Source organism: Xyrauchen texanus, chromosome 2 (genome assembly GCF_025860055.1).
Source record: "Xyrauchen texanus isolate HMW12.3.18 chromosome 2, RBS_HiC_50CHRs, whole genome shotgun sequence".
Lineage (NCBI taxonomy): Eukaryota > Metazoa > Chordata > Actinopteri > Cypriniformes > Catostomidae > Xyrauchen > Xyrauchen texanus.
Window position 1 is genome coordinate 6,874,501 of NC_068277.1, and position 22,787 is coordinate 6,897,287.

Below are 22,787 nucleotides of genomic sequence, written 5' to 3' on the forward strand. Positions count from 1 at the left end.
AATTATGGACATGTTCTACTAACGTTTGGCAACCAAAAAGTGTATACATACTTATTTTGTCTAAATATTGAACAGTATATCTATTGTTTTATCATTTAAAATCTAACAAATTCTTTATGTGAAATGTTTGGCTAGAAAAGTGTTCTTGCGCTTTCTTATTCTTAAAGGGGTCCTGTGCATGAAGAATCACATTTTCCTTTTCAGCCATATTCATAAAAACATCCATGAGATTTTACTTATTTTCTTTGAAAGATATGAAAGCTGCTATAAAAGATAACACAGAGGCAGCCTTTAAAGGGAACACTTTAGATCACATAAAACCAATTATTAATATAAAACCTTCAGGGTCCTATAAAGAGCTATATAACTATATAGTATGTTATCTATCATGTGAGTAATAGACACTGATTGGGTAAATTTGCTACACAGCTTGACCCTGACGTTTTTGGCACAGGTCTTTAAATCTGTCATGCACTTACTGTGTGCCAAGGGACTTTCAAAATAGTAAATTGTCCAATGGCGGAAAGAAGGTTATGCCACTGCATGTTAGTCAACAACTATTCTAATCATACGTGACAGCTAAAAATAGGCATGAACTAGTCAGAATCCAATGTACAAGTACACGTTATCTGTAATGTTTCTGTTATTAGAAAAACAAGAATTGTGTCTTCATGATGCATTTTTATAATGACTATGCCACCTGCCAAACCGTTGCCAGCATCGAGTATGTGGCTAGTAAGTTACTTTCAAAGCAACCTCAGTGTTGTTTATTAAGCACTCTTGGGTATAAGGCAATGCAATAATGTGACTTCACTTCTATTTGTGAAAATCAGTTCATTTTGAAAACATCAAGAAAGTGGCTGGCTCTAGTATCATTGGATTTGGAGGAGATTAGAATGGCGTGCCAATGTAATCATGTCTGATGCTGGTGATTTAATCAGAAGAAATGTGCACAAAGCCCTCATGGTAGAAGACATGGTGGTACATTTCAGATGTGTAATGCTTGTGTATGTAATGAGAACAGCCTTTTAATTATATATATAACCATTAATAAAGAATGCAATGGTTTTGAACAGGGTGCCATCTGGTCTAGAGGACGTGTCAAAGTACCTAGACCTGGTGGCTGTGCTGTTGAGATGCGGCTGGAATGATGAAGAGATCAGAAATACTCTTGGAAGGAACCTGCTAAAGGGTGTTTAGGGAGGTGGAGAGGGTAAGAGCCAGTGTTCGGGAAGTTACTATGAAATGATAGCTTCCCAAGCTACTTATAAATATAGAATCAATATATTTTAATTTTAATGCAATGTTCAGATATGGAAGTGCAACGTAGTGCAGCGTAGTTCTAGCGGGAAGACTAGCAGCTGTACATCATCACTTCACTAGCACGGTAATTCCTAGCCAATCGCATGTAAGCCATTGCTTTATAAGTCTGCTCACAATCTATCACATTGCTGTTTCAGTTTGTTAACACGGCAACCTCCACCACCCCACCACCACCAGTTGAGCCCTGTCCTGCACGGGGCCCGGTACTTGGACTGAAGTACTTTCAGTGCTGAAAATCCAGCTTCACTAAAGTAGGTTGTGGCAAATGGTAAAAGACACTTTATTGCCTTCTCAGACAAAACAGGGTATTCTTTTCTCACAGACATCCAAAACTCTGACAGAGGAAGGCAGGGGAACTTTTCATCTCTCCCTCATTTGTCAAATCAATCAGTTGCTCTTGGGCTGCTAGATCCAGATGAGTGCCAATCCCTGGTGCAAATGGGTTTCTAACATAGTCCAGGTGGGTGTTGTTCAAATCTGGGAAATATTGTTTAAAATAGCCCTGAAGATGTGACAGGTGAGACTGGATTATGGGAGTGATGTCAGCAGTGGAGGAGATGCACTCCTGGTTATAGAGAGGAAACATTTCTGTAACTCCCTCTTTCAGTTTGCTTTCCCACAGAGATAATTTTTGCCGGAACGCGTGCACCTTATCTTGTGCGTTCAGTATGTGAACATTGTGCCCTTGCATGCTCTGATTGAGGACACTGATATGCTGGAAAAAATGTGCCATGATTGACAACTTCAGTATCCATGAGCCATCTTCAAAACAGCTGGCAAGCTTTGATTTTTCACCAGAGAGAAACTCTCTCAGCTCTTTGCGCAGCGCATACACGTGATTTAACACAGCACCGCGGGAAAGCCAGCGTACCTCTGAGTGAAGCAGCAAGTTCTCATAATCAGCACCCATTTCTTTGCAGAGTAAACCGAATAGTCTGTGTTTCCAAGGGTGTGATTTTATATTGTTCACAGTTTTAACTACATCCCTCAGCACGAGATGCAAATCATCATCAATGTGTTTGGCCACAAGAGCCTCACGGTGAAGCAAACAGTGTGTGGCAACAGCATTGGGGGCTTTCGCTTTGATCAGGGTCAAGTCACCACTGCGCTTACCGGTCATAGCGGCAGCACCATCAGTGCACACACCAACACACTGAGACCAGTCTATTGAATTGATCGTCATGAACTGATCCATCATATTATATATGTCCTGCCCTGTGGTTCTGCCTTCAAGGCTTTCACTTGTCCTAAAAGCTGCGAAGCAATATCATTGGACATGTCACCTATGCGTCTGCTCACTGTATTGTGAGGCCCAATTTCACACCCCACATGCACTCGGACCTTCACTTCACACAACCATTAACACCTCCTGCAACCCCCCTCCTACCACCTCCTGCTACACTACCAGCACTCAAGATCAGTGAGGACGATGTGTGCCGTGTCTTTCGGAAGCAAAGGTCAAGGAAGGCTCCAGGCCCAGATGGCATCTCACCAGCGTCCCTTCGTTCCTGTGCTAACCAACTGGCCCCCATCTTCACTCAGATCTTCAATAGATCACTGGAGCAGTGTGAAGTCCCATGCTGCTTCAAACGCTCCGTTATTATCCCGTCCCTAAGTAACCTAAAATCACAAGACTTAATGACTAAAGAAAGACCTGTCGCCCTGACATCTGTGGTCATGAAGTCATTTGAGAGACTGGTGTTGGCCCACCTGAAGGACATCACTGGACCCTTTTTGGACCCCCTTCAATTTGCTTATCGAGCAAACAGGTCTGTGGATGATGCAGTCAACATGGGTTTGCATCATGTCCTGCAACATCTGGACAGACCGGGGACATACGTAAGGATCCTTTTTGTGGACTTCAGCTTGGCTTTCAACACAATCATACCAGATATACTCCGGACTAAGTTAAACCAACTCTCTGTTCCCACCTCTACCTGTCAGTGGATTACCAGCTTTCTGACGGACAGGCAGCAGTTTGTGAGGCAGGGAAAATTAACTTCCACCACCTGTACCATCAGCACTGGTGCCCCCCAGGGATGTGTGCTCTCCCCACTACTCTTCACCCTGTACACCATTGACTGCACCACCAAGGACCCCTCTGTCAAGCTCCTGAAGTTTGCAGACGACACCACTGTCATCGGCCTCATCCGAGATGAGGATGAGTCTGCATATAGAAAGGAGGTTGAACGGCTGGCTTTCTGGTGCAGTCAAAACAACCTGGAGCTGAACACGCTCAAAACGGTGGGGATGATTGTGGACTTTAGGAGGAACACCCCAACATTGTCCCCCTCACCATTCTGAACAGCACTGTGGCAGCAGTGGAGTCATTCAGGTTCCTGGGCACTACCATCTCACAGGACCTGAAGTGGGAGATACACATCGAATCCATTGTGAAAAAGGCCCAGCAGAGGTTGTACTTCCTTCGCCAGCTGAGGAAGTTCAACCTGCCACAGGCGCTGCTGATACAGTTCTACTCAGCAGTCATTGAGTCTGTCCTCTGCACTTCAATAACTGTCTGGTTTGGTGCAGCTACGAAATCAGACATCAGAAGACTACAAAGGACAGTTCGGTCTGCTGAGAGGATTATTGGTTGCTCTGAACACCAGAACCGTCAGACACAGGAACATTTTTTTCCCTCAGGCCATCCATCTAATGAACAATTAATTGCCCCATTGAGCAATAATGATGTGCAATACACAGTTTAATTTTAATTTTAAATTATATTATCCAACATATCCACTTCTGCCATTACTTACATTTTTTTTTGTTCTTTATATACAGATTGTATTAGATTTGCACTACGTGTGTGTATGTGGGTGTGTATGAAGGTGAGTGTATGTACGTATATCTATAATTATTTATTTTGTGTTCTTTTTTGTTTTTAATTACCTATGTCTTGCTGCTGTTTTTGGTATTGTCACCAAGACAAATTCCTTGTATGTGTAAGCTTACTTGGCAATAAAGCTGATTCTGATTCTGATTCTGATTGTCCGACAAAGGCACACAATGTACTTTTCGTGCCGCTTCCTCTCCAAATATCTCCCTGACAATGTCTTTAGTAGCTGATAATAATAATGCTTCGCCAATCGTGCGCTTCTTCTTAGCACGCGCGATGTGGAGTGATGCCAAATATGATGCCTTTAAACTCCTCTCAGGGACCGATTCTTGCTGCCGAAAAGTACTAGTCTGCCGGGCCAAACACAACGATGTTTGAAATAGTCAGTGGACTTTCCTGCCTCACTGGGATGTTTCTCCTGTAGATGGTGTTTGAGCTTGGATGGTTTCATGCACTCATTGGAAAAAATCTCTTGACAGAGAACACACTGGAGTCTCTCGACTCCCTGCTTTAACATACAGGTAAAACCAAACGTAATGTAAGATTTGTCATATTTTCTAGTTTTTGTTTAGCGTTCGCCAAGTCAGATTGACACGAACTGCTTGCAGGAGCGCGATTATTCAAAAATCTTTCCATCATTTGTAGAGCATTTACTTAGCCGCTAATTGCTCCGTTCACCTTACTGTAAGTGCAAAACGTAAATAGCGCAAAGTATTTTGGGATAATACTTGTTTTTCTGTCAAGTTTTTCGCGGACCCCCTAGCTCCCTCTTGCGGCCCCCAGTTTAAAAACCCCTGCGTCTCCCAGATGGGAGAGGGGTAAACAGACTTCTCACCCTCCTTGGCAGCGTTTATTGTGAATGTCATTGATGGAGGGTAGCTGGACACCAGTGATGTATTGGGCAGTTTTCACCACCCGCTGGAGTGCCTTCTGATCCAAGACAGTGCAGTTGCCATACCACACTGTGGTAGTTTATGCATTTATGCATTTGGCAGACACTTTTATCCAAAGTGATTTACAGTGCACTTCTTACAGGGACAATCCCCCCCAGAGCAACCTGGAGTTAAGTGCCTTGCTCAAGGACACAATGGTGGTGGCTGTGGGGCTTGAACCAGCATCCTTCTGATTACCAGATTACCAGTTATGTGCTTAGACCACTACACCACCACCACACTTTCAATAGTGCAGCAGTAAAACTGCAAGGAAGTCTTCATTTCACTGCTTGAAGTGTCAACTTGCCTGAAAAGATGAAGGTGTTAAGAACATTTTTAGAATATTCTGACACTTAAAAGACTGTTTTCAGATCTTAACAGAAAGTTTTTAAATAAATACTATAAAAGAGTTTTTTATGGTAATGTAAAATGTGCTTATGTAAATGTGCTACTTTTGGCTTTTAATATAAGTCTAATAGCTTTAAGGCCATCTATATACTAGTGTACTCCTAAAGGTTGACAAAATAGATGATTTGTTACAGGAAATAAATTTTGTAGGAATTTTTTTTCATTGTAATTATGTCACCATCTGCTGGCACTCATGTCCAAACAAAACATCTGATATTTAACGAATATCCAGGCTGTTCTTTTTCATAAAGTGACAGTGGATGGCGACCGGTGGCTGTCAAGATCTCTAAAGGACAAATAAGGACTACAAGAACAAGCACTATATTCCAAAAGAAGCCAGACTTCTAAAGCCAGGACATTTTGATAAACAACTAATTTTAATTTCTATTAAAGTTAATCTGGTTTCCGAGTGACATAAAGGAGAGTAGACATCATTTTCATATTTTGGGGTGTACTGAGCTTTATTGATTAAAAACCACCATGGTATTTCATCAGTTGAACAGTTTGTTTAACTAATATTGAATATTGCCATCTGATTTAGCTGATTCATAAGCAATATTCAGAGTGTAAATCACACTGACTTACTTTGAAAATGTTGTTTACATTTATTTTTTTTATCCCAAGCCAATAGCTCCATCTGATGGACACATTGCTGAATATCCTGAAAGATTATAGACTCATTACACAACCTTAGATCTTCTTAAAAGCAATGCACTCCTAATTAATTGATGGAAACACTGTAACACATGTATGACAAAGCTGATTATACAGTAGCTACTGAAAACAAGAGTATGTGTCTTTAAAACTTCTCTGCTAAAGTATTTATGTTCATGTTAGTTTGTATAGGCTAGTCCTATAGATCCAAGTGCACCTGTCTACTGTACATCCTGTAAGACAACATGAAACCCCCACTACATGACACGCCCACTCCGAGTAACACCCCCTTGGGTCACAAAGCGATTCTATTGGCTGAAATAACTTTTTAAATCCTATGCAATTTCTCTATGATTCATGTTGGCCTAACTATATAAATATGAAAAAGACTAACTTTTAAATCATGTCACATTAAACCAAAGATATAAATGGTAAAATTAAACATTTCCTTTTTCTGTTTTCTCCAGTTAGCTTACAAGCTAACCAGATAGCCTATTAGCGTAGCATACCACTAATCGATTAGCCTGCTAGCTTCACAGTGGTATAGCTTCTCCTCTTCATTTGTCTTTCAATAGAATTTTTAAGTTGATGTATTTTTAATAATTTTATAAACTTTTTTTAAAATCTTTGTGGTTAGGGGTACGTTTAAGGATAGGGTTACAGTTATGGTGTAGGGTTGATGCAGGACTTCAAATGAACACACCAATCACAGTGTAGGCTACTTTTAAATAATATACCTAAAGTTATGTATGCTATACGCATATATTACATAAAATAGGCTATATAGATCTTCACTTATCGTATCCCCGCTGACTATTTTCACACGCAAATAAGCTTTGCGGCAAACTTGCAGCAAATTGTCCATTGTTGTCAAAGGTTTGTCCAGGATCACCACCACCATTGAAGAGCTGGAAACTTCATCTGCATGTGGAAATAATGAGTGGCAAATTTGTGGCAAGTTTTTAGCTCGTTTGTCGGAATTCTATATTTTTTGTTAGGGCAACTTTCAATAAACATGAGTGGAACTTATTTTTGGTGTGAGTGATTATGGAAAACGGCTTCTCGTTGTGGTTTGGTTGGCATTGTTAGTTTTTGGTTTGTCAATCTGAACTCTTAACGGCGGAAAAAATTCAACAAGCTTATCTGTGAATGTCAGGTGTGAGGTGTAATATTAATTTCACTGGTTCCAACTGTCATTGGAATCACCAGAATTTCGTTATTTAGCATTATGCACGTGAATCTGTATTTTAATTAGGCCTCCTGTTCACCATAAATCAATAGTTTTATCCAACACTTTTTACTTTCCATTTAGTATGTCTAAAACACTATTAGTTTTCATTCGTTCAGGAATCGGTGTTTTTGAACAAACCTTTTAAATGAACAAATAATTTTCTTTCACTTAAAAGACACAAAGAAATGTAGCCACAACTCGAATTAATCCACAAAACCACAAAATTAATCCACAACACAAATAAATGTAGTCACAACACAAAGAAATGTAGCCACAACAAAAATTAAGCCACAATGAAATTAAGCCACAACACAAATAAATTAAGCTACAACACAAAAATGAAGAAAGGACTCATGAATCGGGTGTTTTATTGTGACATTGTAAGTCAAATTTTGTTATGTTGCCTGGAGGAAAAACCATACAATAGAGAGTCTCAGCAGTTCACGTAACACGGTCAGTGTGTGGAGTTTTTATATGGGACCCCTTGTGTACCTTCATTCGACACAACGTCGAGTGAGTGACAGAAGGGGAACGTCATCGTTACTGTTGTAACCTCCATTCCCCGAGGGAAGGAACGAGACACTGTGTCCCTCCTGCCACAGCACTAGACCTAACACTGTTATTTTCGGCTCCTCAGTGCAAAATCCTGACTAGCACTCGTTGCCCCGCTTCCCTTTATACCCGTATGTCCGGGGCGGGGCATGCACATTCTGTCTGCCAACTTGACATTTGCCTTTTCTCAGGTTCAGAGGTATGTTTGGCATACCAGGAATGACCCATTGTGTCACTTTATTCAACACAACGTCTCGTTCCTTCCCTCGGGGAACGAAGGTTACAACAGTCACCATGACATTTTGTGGCTTAATTTATTTGTGTGGTGGCTTAATATCTTTGTTTTGTGGCTTAATTTCTTTGTGTTGTGAACTATTGTTTGCTTTGTAAATGTTGTTGTGCACCTCTGGGCCACTGTACATAAGGGTGTCCAAAGGCCAAAACAAGGAACAGACTACTCAAATGAAACCTTAGAAAAAATATATTTTAGAATAAATCCTAAATAAATATAAACTGCTATAGTTGGTGGTTTCTAGCTGGGTAAGTTTTGGAAAGTTGACATATCCTGTGGTGTGAAGACAATAAAACAGGTATTAAAAAGAAACTATTTAAATAAGATTAAATAAGTAGATTAAATAAGGGAACTCAGCAGCCATGAAACCAGATTATCATAGAGACCTATAGGTGGCCTCTTTTGACGTGAGCCAGTAAGCAAAACATTTTAACAACTGCATAGCAATGCCCAGAATACCCTGGCATTGTGACTACAGAAGCATCACTCACATTTTCTTCACAAAATGTTAACATTTATTTTATACATTTGATTCCTTTTAGCAGGTTTTAGATATTTCAGAAAGGACTGGGGTGGATGAGTAAACAGTACAGTAGATGTGGAATATAAGTAGATCCTGAAGCCATAGCACTTAATGGGTTCTCATGTTTCTCTTTGTATGCCCAGTTCATCCAATTACATGTAACCTGAGAGCTGTCTTAAGAACGGGGTAAACATGACAAACAAACTTGATTACAGAAGAGTAAAGATATCATCTAAACTCCAGCTCTCTCTGGATGGCAGGCTGTTGTTTACCACAGGTGGCCAGACTCTGCGGTGAGGGTCGTCACTGGTTCAACTGTCCCAGCATACTCACTGCTCAGGCACAATCATCTGTCTACTCGAGATTACAGTTAAGCCCTGATATTCATTAGTCTGTGGATCAAGGACTAAAGACTCACGGTCTACATATTTCACTAAAGCAATAAGCCACGAGAGGTCATGAATGATTTTATGACAGTGATTTTACCACGATAAAGGGGGTTTAAGGTATTCAGCATTGCATTATGCAACCCTTAACTGTGCAACCCTTAACTGTGGTAAAATCACTGTAATGCACAGCCTCTCATGGCTTATTGCTTTGATAAAACAATATGATGAAGGACACCAATGTTACATTTATTATTGAAGTCAACATAAAACACCATTCACAACCCATTTTACTTCAGACATATTTCCAAGTGAAACAGTACATTTAATGAGAAAACAATGCAGGGCAGGACTTTCTGTTATCCATTGTTTGAATGGATTTTGAAAAGTGGCCAGGTGTTTGGAGGGGTGATTTAAAAAAAAAAAAGAGGGATTTGTAATTACAGCCGCAAAGGAATATAATTTCAGAGGCAGTACATAGTACAACATGCACTCATGAACTGAGCAAACTGGGCACCATTTTTCATGCCAACAGTGCTCTGTTTTGAACTAAACTGCCAGTGTGAAAGCACCCTTCAATAAAGCAAAAATCGAGGTTACAGTGAGTCACTTACAATGGAAGTAAATGGGGCCATTTTTTGGAGGATTACATTTTTTATTTTAAAATTACATTTTTAATTCCTAACTTTTAACACATTCAAATGAAGACTCCAGTCATGTCAGTAACCTTATAAAAGCTGTTTCATTCTACATGGAGAGGGTCCACACATGGGGGGTGGCCATGTTTGAATCACATGACCAGCCGAATACTTAATCTCAGTAACCGTCCTGTTATTGGTCACATTCACTCATTGATTAAAGTCATCATGACACATCAATGGCACCTGAAACTGAAACTATTGATTTTAAATGATGCTGCATCCAAGCCACTAGGTGTCAATCTAAGTCCAAGATGACACAAAGACAAAAGATACTGAGTGTGCCTTTAAAGGAGAGACAAGCAATAAGTTTAAATACATTTTTGTATACTTTGCATGTATATAATATAAAAAGTTGACCTGGTTACATTTTAAAAGCAAGGCAGAAGGTGCACGCGTCTTCACACACACACTTTAGTGTTCAATATCTGAAAAGTGGAGCAACAACAGCGGGCTTTCGGAGTACACTGCTGGTAGATAATCTCTTTTATTTCCGAGAGAGCATTAATTTTTTCACCCATCCTTTTTTCCAGCTTGTAACAGAGGATTCAGGGAGAGCTGCATGAGATTAATGCAGAACAGAGCACACAATGAGAGAGAGAGAGAGAGAGAGAGAGAGAGAGAGAGAGAGAGAGAGAGAGAGAGAGAGAGAGAGAGAGAGAGAGAGAGAAAGAGAGAGAGAAAGAGAGAGAGAGAAAGAGAGAGAAAGAAAGTGCACCTACTTCAAAAGAGAGAGAGAGCACATTAAGACCTCATGGCAACCTATACCTACAGTATATCCGAGATGGGACGTCCGTCACCATGTTGCAACTATCTCCATTCAATTCGGATGATGTTTGAAATAATATCCGTGCTTTTTAATGATACATATGCTAGAAACAAATTTGAGTCCTGACATAAATTGCTAAATTAGGATGATCATCATTAACATTTTATTCTGTTATCAAAACAGGTGAGTGATGATTTTCTATCTTTCTTTTTCTTTGTTACTTTTATTTTGTGTATTTATTTGCTTTGACAGTAAAATCAACTTTTGCGGCACACGCTATTTAATTTTGCAGTGAATGTGTTGTTGGAAGCCAGTAATTGGATATAGCTCATTGTAGCCTATAATTTGCAAGGTCACCACTGAAACAATTATGAAAATGTACCAAAAAATTACCCCGGCATGGTAAGAAAGTCCTTCATGTGGTAAATATATGTTTTTGTTATTCAAATCAAAAATACTATTTGGTAAATATTAATAAATAAGTAATAGCCTACTAGTTTATAAGACTTTGACATGTCTGAATCAACCTGTCAGACCAGGATACTTAAAGTAACAACTGCACATTCTTTACAGTGTATTTGTACGTTTTTATTTATTTATTTATTTTTTTTTTGTACGACATAGTAATGCCATGGTGTTTTGGATATAGTATAGTATGTTTTTGTACATGGTACTATGGTAGTACCATGGTATTATTTTAAGTACATTGTCCTGCAAGGTACTAGATGTGTATAAGTACCTTGCAGGACAATGTAAATACCATAGTGCATGAATATGGTAATCATTTGGAAAGAGCGTAAAAATGATAAGACTTATAACTATTATCATCATTTAAAAACTGATTTAATTACTTTATGCAACAAATAATTTTTTTAATAAAAATTTTTTTTTTTTTAGATAGTTTGTATCATATTCACTTTGTCATTCCTGTACATGTAAATGCTTGTAGGGGAAACCGGGGCTAGTTGTCACGAGGGTGTATATCTCACTTACTATAAGGTTTTCATTCAAAAGTCCAATTATGCAAATGTGTGTTTTCTCTACCAGAGGTTTTGTATGTTGGTTTCAAGCTCCTACTTCAAATCCCTCCTAAATTGGAATAACTTCTGTGAATTCTATCCTCCAAACTAATATTTCTATGCCATCATATTTTTTAAAAAGCAGTTTGGTAAACCATTAAACACAATAAAACCACTCTGGCATGCATTTAGGCATGGGTTAACTGTGCAATTTAGTTGCTGTCCTTTTCTGCATATCGCTGGCCAATTCAGCATATCCCGGCTCATTTCAGCTTAGTCCCAGTTCTCCAGAAGGCCAGTCCGCCCCTGATCAGCCCCAAACTGCGTCGGCCCACTGAGGAAATGTGCAGTATGCCAGATTATCAATCCAGCACTGCTCATGTCATCCCAGATGTGTATGACTTTCTTTCTTTCTTCAGCAGAACACATTTGAAGAAAATATCTCTTCAGTAGGTCCTTATAATGGATATGGATCGTAACACAATTTTTGATGCTCCAAAAATCAGCATTTGCATCATCCATACAACTCAACGGTTAAAGCTACACTGTGTAACTTTGTTTTTGTTAAAAAATAACAAAATGTTAAAAATGAGAGAGTGCAACAAAAATCCATCTTCCAAACCATGTCTTTACCCAAATACACTTTTTTATATTTTAGAGCTGTCGGATTTCACGGGAAATTGCATACGTCATTCGCCCGTGCGTGTTGACGTCATATCCATACACAGAGAAAAAAAGCTCCGGCTACTGTAGCGCACGTATGGTGTGGGAGTAGCGTGAAGCTGAAAGTTTCTTGTCACAACGAACGAGAAAAATTTACCATGGATCTATAAAAACGGCAAACCTCCGGTGAATCACCAGCTGTAAAAACAAAGTAACCCCGAACCGAGCAGAGTCTACAAGCAAAAAGTTGAAGCGACAGAGTGCCGAATCAACATCGGCTTGGCTTTTCAGAGGTGGCAACATTTCCGAGATCTGAAAGGGTTTAAAAGCGACCCAGAGATGGCTTTTTACTTACTCAACAGGTTAGATATTTTATTGAAATGGTTTATGTATAGTTGTGTAATCACACACACACACGTCTGTGTTCTGCTGAAGAAAGGAAGTCACACATTTGTAATTGAATGAGGGTGAGTAAATTATGAGAAAATAGACATTTTTGGGTGAACTATACCTTCAATAACAGGCTGATCCTCCTTTGGAAGCGATAACCTCAATCAAGCATTTCTGGTAGCTCCAGATCAGACCTGCACAACTTTCATAAGAAATTTTGGTCCATTCTTCCTAACACAATTGTATCAGCTCAGCCATATTCTTAGTATGTCTGGTTTGAACGGTTCTCTTGAGGTCATTCCACAGCATCTCTATTGGATTAAGGTCTGGGCTCTGACTGGGCCACTCCAAAAAGTGGATTTTAATTTGGTTTAAGCCATTTCATTAAATAATCTATCTATCTATCTATCTATCTATCTATCTATCTATATATATATATATATATATATATATATATATATATATATATATATTCAGAGTCTTGCTCTGATACAGATCAAGCCTTCATTGCTAGTTCGAAAACGTCAATTTAGGACAAGTAACGGAGGATAGTGAGGCTCATGCTGCTTTACTGGAGCACTTACTGGAGTAACAAGTTAGTGCGTTTGTGCAAGTGTGTGCGTGAGTTTTTTTTTTTTGAGGGATCGAAAGAGAGAAGCTCAGAAGCTGAGAGAGATCGCCTGTAGTATTACCTTTATTTGTTATGATCTGATCAGCCATCTGTTTCAGCGTTGCGCTCACACATGCTAGTGGAGGAATACAAACACTCACCAAAATAAACGTGAAAAACTCAGTCTTGGGAACATGGAATTCATTTTTCCCTCGATGATGGCAAGTTGTCCAGGCCCCGAAGCAGCCCCAAATCATGATGCTCTCTCCATCATACTTCACCGTTGGGATGATGCTTTCATGTTGGTATACGGTGCCCTTTTTACGCCATAAGTAGTGCTGCGTGCTCTTCCCAAACAATTCAATCTTAGTTTTAAAAGTCCAAAAAAACATTTTCCCAGTAGCGTTGTGGAGTGTCAAGGTGGTCAATTTGGCAAACTTTAGGCACACAGAATTTTTTGGGTTGGAAAGCAGCGGCTGTTTAATGTTTTCTGTATAGTAAACTCATAAACAGAGATGTTAACTAGTTCCAATGATTCCTTCAAGTCTTTAGCTGTCATTATAGGGTTTTACTACGGTGTGCCCTTTGAGTCATCTTAGCTGGACGGCCACTTCATGGGAGAGCAGCCACAGTACTAAATCGTCTCCATTTATAGACAGTTTGTCTAAATTTGGACAGATGAATATCTGAGCTCTTCAAGCTAACTTTGTACAGCTTCATGCAAAGCAACAATTCTTGATTTTAGGTCTTCTGAAATCTCCTTTTCCCAAGGCATGGTCCACGTCAGCAGATGCTTCTTGTGAATAGTAAACTCTAACGTTTGAGTGCTTTTTACATTTACATTACATTTACATTTATGCATTTGGCAGACGCTTTTATCCAAAGCAACTTACAGTGCAATTATTACAGGGACAATCTCCCGGAGCAACCTGGAGTTAAGTGCCTTGCTCAAGGACACAACAGTGGCATCTTGGTGGTGCTGGGGCTTGAACCCCCGACCTTCTGGTCAGTAACCCTGAGCCTCAACCACTGAACCACCACTGCCCCTAGAAGTCATCTTTAGCCTAAGGATTCACTTCAATAAAGACATGAAAGATTATAATTGTTTGTGTGTTATTAACTTAAGCACATTGTGCTTTGTCTTTACATGTGACTTTAATGAAGATTAGATCACATTTTATGGCTAATTAATGCAGAAAACCAGCTAATTCCAAAGGGTTCACATAATTTTTCTTGCCACTGATTTTATTTTCATAGTGAGGTGAAGTGAAGTAACCTACAGTATGCCACTGGTTTAATAGCAGGTTTCACTGTGACAACTTACCCCATATACTTTGACAACAGGCTATTGTGGCAAGTTAGGTCAACGTGTGTTTAATGTATGTCTCTAGGCAGAAATTGACTTTCAAAAATAAATTACAGAGAGTAATATTCACTGGAGTAAAAGTGTGACAACTAGCCCCAGTCTCCCCTATTTTTACACACAGAGGCTCACACAAACAACATTAGCTGGTATGAAACTGTTCAGAAATATAAATTGATGCTTTAGTGTTTTTTTTCTTCTTTTGTCCACAGTCATAGAAACCAGCGTTTTACTACTGTCATTCCTCTCACTTAAATGCCCAAATGACACCATGCCCATCATCAGCAATGCCAACCATGACTTCAGCAATCTCTCGGTCAGTACAGATGACAGCAGTCTCGACCTGTTTTTCACAGAGATCCCAGAGACTGAAACCATCAAAGGTGTACACTTTCAACGGGTGCAGCGACTACGGGACACCTCCACCCCTAGAGACGTAGACCACAGTGAACTAGCCCTCATTAATGTCGGAGGGGATTGCTACACATTTCCCTGGAGCACCCTGGAACAGTTCCCCCTCTCTCGTTTGGGACAGCTACGCAACTGCAGCAGCCCTGATGACATCGCCCAGCTTTGCGATGACTACGATGATGTCCGGCGAGAGTTCTTCTTTGACCGCAGCTCGCTGGCCTTCCGGGTCATCTTAAACTTCCTGGCTGCCGGTAAACTGAGGTTGATTCGGCAGGTGTGTGCTGTGTCGCTCTCAGACGAGCTCAGTTACTGGGGCATCAACCCCGCTCACATGGAGCACTGCTGCAGACGTAGGATGTTCACTTGTGTGGAGGAGGTGGCAGAGAAGAAAAGGAAGGAGGTTGAGAGGAGGCAGAAGCGTTTGGCACTGCAGAGGCCTATAGTCCATGATAAGTGCTACCTCCGGATCATGGGCCGACTCCAAGAAATAGTGGATAACCCTCAATCTGGCTGGCTTGGGAAGGCCTTTGCTTGTTTCTCGGTTGTCATGATTGCTGTGACAGTCATCAGCCTGTGCATCAGCACCATGCCTGATCACGAGAACATGGTTAGTGCTCAAAATCACTATTTGTTTTTAATACGTACTTTGTTATGAGTGCACTTAATTCAATGATACTATATTAATGAAGAGTCATATATTTTGATAAATGTATATACATTTAAATACAGTGTAATTAAAGGATTGTTCCAGGTGACTTAGAAGTGAAGCTCTATTACATGATGTTGATTACCAAAGAAAACAATTAATACTTGTCCCTCCAACATGATCATACGGGAACTCGACATGATGTAGCGAATAGTCTACTACTTAATACATTGACCCCATTCTGCAGAGTTACAGACAAACACCATCTGCCATCAAACATCTTTGCTTTAATTCAAATGTGTTTAACCTTTCTTGTGCCGTGACTTCTAGCATTTTAAATCAGTAGCCTCAAAGACACCAGTTTTGGACCTGTGTGGAAACCAGCCAGTAATTGCCTTCCCATAATCAATGATTCACGCAATTCGGAGGTTGCATTTTTAGGGTTGAGGGTTGAGTGAAGGGGTATGGTAGTAAAACATGCATTCCTCTTTTCTGTATCACATCATTTACAACTAGTTAAGGTTAGTGCTCTATCGTGTTTTAAATAAACATTCCTCCCTACCCTAAACCTAACTGATAGTGTCATAAAAAGCAAATGTGAGATGAAAAACATTGTCATTTTTGTGTTGCTTTTATGAAACTTTTGGCTCACGTATCGACACGTTTGGCATCCTTTGCATCGCCAGTGCAATGCTCTAATAGTAGGGTTGCCAACTGTCTACCAGCCAAATCCAGGACATTTCAGATTTAATACGGGACTTTTTTTTCACACTGCGAAATGGTTAAAGAGGCAGACGATTCCGTAATATAGGAGATGGCTGGCAACTATATCTATCAGATGAGTCAATGCTTGTGATTGCAATGTGACTGCACTCAAACAAGCCTTCAAATGTAGTTGGTTATATACTACAAATGTTCAAATGTATCACCTTAAAGTCGTGTGCTATAGTAAAATTATTTTGATGCTGTAAGTTAGCATTGTGTGAGGAAAAGGGCAAAAAGTGTTTATCAGTTAAGTGTTAGCTGATAATCTGCCGTTTTACTCGTGATTTGTGTGAAATTGAATAAAAGTCAATGCTGTCGTAGCGCCTCTACTGTTTATTTGGCCAGGCAACTCCCTCAAAACGTGCGAGCTACATGAAAATAATTTTGTAAAAATGTAGGTATTGTAACGTGTTCCTATGAGACCAGGTAGTTGAAATATGATTAATTGTTTGAGAGGTTTCGCATTGTAACATGGCTCAACCAATGCCATGTGCTTTGGACAAGACTACCTATTTGTTTGACCAATGGCAGATGGTAAATTTTTTGGTAAATTTTCTTTGGTGGCACAGAAATGATTTATTTTACCCTGTAATACATTGCATAATATACGTATTCTAATTGTTAAAATGCAAATGCCAGATTGTTATACTCTAGCTGGGTTTCCATCTAAATGTTTTGCATTTCCATTCACTACCTCATTATCTTGAAGGAGTCGCCTTGTCTTGATGGAGCAGCTGAATAAAACTCTTTCCTTCGGGGTGAGCTTTATTTGCAGGATTGGACCAAGTGTATCCCGTTCTAAGAATTGTTGACAGGAGACGCTGCAGAACAAGAGTAATATCTGATGTAATGAGGTCTGAAATGGATGCAATCCCTTTACACGCCAGCTTCCGCATACATGGGAGCGCCTGCGATCAAAACTGTTCAGGCGGATTGTGTGGACACACTTTAAAGACCAGCTGTGGGTTAAACACTTCTGAATATCAAGAGCTAAGTTTGAAGAATTGTGTTCCCAGGTCTGACCTTTCGTTGGGCCAGTCAGATCAAGCTATATCGCATACCTATAACATGTGCACTAATGGTCAAAACACATCATCGTTTTGCAAGCAAACGGTTTCCATTGCTTTAATGTGAGAGTTTATTCACATATAAAGAATTTCCATTCAGGATTTCTTATGCGCAATTTCAAAATGCACATCAAAATAGTTGGATGGAAACCCAGCTATTGTTATGCCATGCATCTGTTTCAGATAGACGTTAAAATCAAACATCTAATTTCTGCTTATTCTTTTTATAGGGCGCGTGTTCAGAAAAGTGTCGCAACATATTCATCGTGGAAACTGTGTGCGTGGCCTGGTTCTCCTTGGAGTTTCTGTTGCGCTTTCTTCAGGCTGAGAGTAAACTGCAGTTTGTTCGCAATCCACTTAATGTCATAGATGTCATAGCCATTCTTCCATACTACATGTCATTGGTGATTGATACCGAGGACAAATCGGAGAAAGCTGAGCTTCACGGTAACACTGGGACTGGTCATGGATATTTAGATAAGCTGGGTTTAATTCTGCGTGTCATGCGTGCTCTGCGGATCCTTTATGTGATGCGACTGGCCCGACACTCACTGGGTCTTCAAACGCTTGGACTGACGATGCAGCGGAGCATGCGTGAGTTTGGCCTTCTACTTCTCTTCATTTGTGTGGCTGTTGCGCTATTCTCACCTCTCGTACATTTGGCGGAGACAGAATTTACAAAGAGCAAAGCCACCAGCAGCCATTGCTTTAGCAGTATTCCTGCCTCCTATTGGTGGGCGATTATATCCATGACGACAGTTGGCTATGGCGACATGGTTCCGCACAGCATACCTGGCCAGGTGGTGGCATTCAGCAGCATACTAAGTGGCATACTAATAATGGCTTTTCCTGCTACATCTATATTCCATGTGTTTTCTCGTTCATATCACGAGCTAAAGCGCGAACAGGAGATGATTTGGAGAGAAGAGCGGATGGCCATCTTGGATGCCAATGCTAAAGAGGACACTCAAAGAGCGTTGGAGAGACACTCTTTTACTTGTGCCAACACCTACAGTAATAGTGTATGCAAGAAAGAGAATGGCAGCACTGCAACATGATCACTGGAACTTGATATGTTTCTAACGAATGTACCAGTAGCCTGATATCAACCCCATTCTGCCAAGTTACTGTCAAGCATCATCTCCCTTCAGACATTTTTGCATCAATCCAAATACGTTTACCTTTTCCTGTGGCGTGACTGATAGCACATTGCATCAGCAGCCTCAGAGACACAGGGTCTGATCCCATAGAATTCAGGAGGTAATCGCAGACACATAATCAATAATGAGCATGATTCGGATGTTGCATTTTCCCTCTAAGATTACATTTTCACTCCACTGATGGTTAAGTTTAGGGTTGGGGTTTGGTTAATAAAATATGCATTTCTGTTGACTGTATTGCATCATTTACAACTAAAAACAACTCACTTTACAACTCCCTTTTGACACCCCTCTGTGGACATATAACCCGTAAACTGTACACGTCCCCATACGTTAGACAACACTTCCAGATTTCAGCCACTGGGGGCAATTATTTGAATTTAGTTAAGCACAGATCGATTTCAGCTGACAAATTTTTGACCTATTGGCTTAAAATTCACACTGAGATCAGGCTGACTACTGCCCCTGCACACAGAAACGATATCTGACCCATTATTTACATATCATTGTATCACATTGCTACTCTGGAAATATTGGCTCCATGAATGCCATTTCAAAGAACATAATTTTATATGGTAAAACCATAGACTTTGAAAAAAGATGGACAACGCCCCTTCGCTCTTTTCCATTGGTGAGAACTGAAGCCGCCAGTGTCCCGATATGGCACTGACATCTTGGGACTTGAGTCTGTGCAGTTGCGATTTCGGGACCAGACCTGCGCAGTAGTGAGCAGGAAGTAAAGCCGCGAAATCAAGGCCCCGCCCTCACTCTCGCTGAATAAATCGCAAGCACCCGCCCCTGCACTTTTGACTTTTGACGCTGTGAAATAATTAATAATAGAAATTTAGATATTAAATAAAGCTCCAATCTCCTCAGTCCTCCGAAGATCCCGAAAAAAAGTCAGTTGGTGCTTCAGTGACTACTTCGCTCAGAGAACCTGTCAATCACAGCTGTCAATCATGATGTCATAGCACCGTTTTTATAGCATCAAATAACTAAAACAAACTTATTTTGAAAACAAACACTTGAAATTACACCAGCGTGATAGAAACTACAGTAAATGACAGAAACTATCTTTGGAAAAAAGATATGTGAAGTGTAATTGAATTGTTTAGTTGGTCTCACGTCCCGTTGAATAACATGGGGAGGCGGGGTTTATGACCTATACTAGGACCAGTCACCGGGGGGCGATCGAGACGTTTTGGCTTCACTTTTGAGGGCTTGTGCGGCACACTTGCGAAAAAACACATTTGCAGTCAGAAAGAGCCCTGGTGAATCAACACAGTCTCTGATGCTTTCGACCTGTCAGTCATTTTGCACATTCTCATAGTACAGTTGCACTGAATTATTGAGGCTTAATTCCATTTTTATCCCATGTTGCTCATAGCAGTTGTCAGTTGAGGGCGCTATTTTGCAACTGTTGTTTCTGCACGATGTCAGTCTCAATAAAGCTAATTTGAGATCTTCTATACTGAGATAACAATCACCACGTTTTTACCATAGGAGAGAGCGTAACGGTCAACTAGCATGTTACAACAAAAAGTCACCATTTGCGGATATCATACAAATGAATGGGGAGAGCCATAAACTGACACCTACCTGTAGCAAAATCATCCGTGACTTCTCTTATAAAACAGCAATTTTATCGTAGTAAAATCCACACATAGTTCACTCCACACATGGTTCACTCCAAAAGGATTAAGTGTAAAACATGTTGAAGATAAGTGGACAGGCAGTCAATTCATTAAGTGATGAGGTGTTTTCTCACAAAAGCAGTTTATTCAGCGTAATAAGACATCTCTTCAATTGACTTCCACTCAAAAAGAACGGCTTCAGTGTACCGCCCATAGAACGTCTATGGACCGCTGCATTATGCTATTCTATGCTAAGCTTGTAGGCTCCTCCTTCAGACAGGCTCTGTCATTTGGTATCTTTGGAGTCGGGATTTGGAAAGAGGGGCGTGGCACTTTTCAAGCAAAACGTTTATTAAAAAGACATTTGTCAGGTTTTCACTGATAAAACTGTATATCATTTACTTTTCGAAATGAAGTATTTGGAGACTTCCTGGTCTCAGATGTTAGTGGAACTACACCTGTGCTTGGACATGTGTGAAAATGAGGGGAACAGATTGCATAGATCAATACAAAATTCCTTTGACACCAGTTGGTTAAAATTCTATGCAAAAATGGCTCAGTAAAGTGAAGTTAGTTCTGAGAAAAAGGTCTAGCATCATTTGTTTACAGATGCCACTTGATTTAAAATGCTGTCATCTAATGATTGTCACGATCCCCTGTTGTCTGCCCCGTGTTTCTCTTGTCACTTGTCCTGATCTACATTTCCCACGGTACCGTCCTGTGGAGGACCACATCCGCGATTTCCTCGAGCTGGCAGTGATGAGGGCCGGGAATTGTGGGAAATGTAGTTCAGGACAAGTGACAAGAGAAACACAGGGCAGACAACAGGGGGTCTTGACAATGAAATTGATGTAATTGTTTTATGTGGCTTACAGAAAGTGCCCACATATCACTTGGGGCCACTATACAGTATGATGTTAAATATTTGAATTTTGAAATGCTCTAAAGGTGCTTTGTATGAATCATTGACCTGAAAGTTTGCTCTTTGTTTGCGACTTCTAGTTAACTTCTAGTAGGTCAATCAGCAGAAATATGGATCTTATTTTCTTGCAAAAATGTAAAAGTCTGGACCATAATGCACGGTCTTGGTTTCCTTGTTTCCTTCATGTGTTTCCACAGAGTCTGTTGATATGCATTACATTTTCATAACAAATCAAATTGACCACTGGTTAAATCTCATTTGTTTGTTTTCCCCCTTATTATACTGAGGTTTTGCATATTGATGTATTCCCTTCCCCTTAAACACAAAACTGAAGATGATAAAGTTTTATCATTACTGTGTTGTTTGTGTGCATGACTAGTTGTGTGTTTTTCTGTATCATAAATTTGCAATGTGAATTAAATTATTCAATCAGTCAAGACATTATCATGAGGTATAATAAGTCATGACCTTTGATTTGTAGTTACTTACTTAACAAGTAAAGTTTGAATTTAAGGGAATATTCCGGGTTCAAAACAAGTTAAGCTCAATTGACAACATTTCTCGCATAATGTTGATTTCAACAGCAAAAAAGAAAGAATTATAAAAAATAAAAAAAGTCAAAATCGAGGTGACAGTGAGGCACTTCCAATGGAAGTGAATGGGGGCCAGTGAATGGGGGCCAGCCAATCAACATTAAAATACACACTTTCAAAAGTATAGCCACAAGACATAAACAATATGTGTTTTAACATTATTTTTGTTTGATAAAATCACTTACAAACCTTCCTGTGTAAAGTTATAGCCAATTTTACAACTGTTTCCATGATGATGTAATGTCAACAAACCCTAAAACGACTGTAAAAACGACGATTTAAACAACTTCACAGCTCAAATAATGCATGAGTTTTAACAGAAGAATGAATGCAAGTGATACAATTATAAGCTTCACATTTCTGCCTTTAAACCCTCCAAAAATGGCCCCTTCCATTGTAAGTGCCTCTTTGTAACCTAGAATTTTAGAATGAACATGATGCCACAAATGCTGTCAATTGAGCTCAACTTGTACTGAACCTGGAACATTCCTTCAATGTAGATCAGTAAAGAACAATGTTGTAATCTGGGATTTTGTCTCAAGCCCTTTGGTCGATTTAATTATTACCTTTGTAAATTACATTCCCACCAGGAGTTAATATCTACTTAAAAGGACTAACCTTTTAGCAGACATTTCAGTCAGTAAAGTTACACCATGTTTTATACATACATCTGTTTTTATGTCTCTGATGCAATAAACGATGAACTACAATGCTGTTTTATGAATGTCATATATGAATGTTGTGGTAATATGAAGCAGAACATATACAAACAGTAAAATGATTTAAAATATACAGCATTTAAACTAGAAAATGGTAAAGCATGCTTAAACATTTATATGTTTATTTAGCCTGCCGTCTCCCATTTCCCCCTTTCTCTTTTATTAGAACATTAACATTGATTTTTATTGTGGTTTTTGTTTGTGTCCAATAATTGTGT

At 39.8% G+C, this 22,787-nt stretch overlaps 1 protein-coding gene across 1 annotated transcript; it reads left to right on the forward strand.

Annotated features, from left to right (window-relative positions):
- Positions 1-10,688: 10,688 nt before the first annotated feature.
- Positions 10,689-18,599, forward strand: kcng4b (potassium voltage-gated channel, subfamily G, member 4b). Its single transcript, XM_052138647.1, has 3 exons — positions 10,689-10,790; positions 14,865-15,670; positions 17,772-18,599. The coding sequence occupies exons 2-3, from the start codon at positions 14,924-14,926 to the stop codon at positions 18,597-18,599; spliced, it is 1,575 nt and encodes a 524-aa protein (XP_051994607.1). The 5' UTR covers positions 10,689-10,790; positions 14,865-14,923.
- Positions 18,600-22,787: the final 4,188 nt, after the last annotated feature.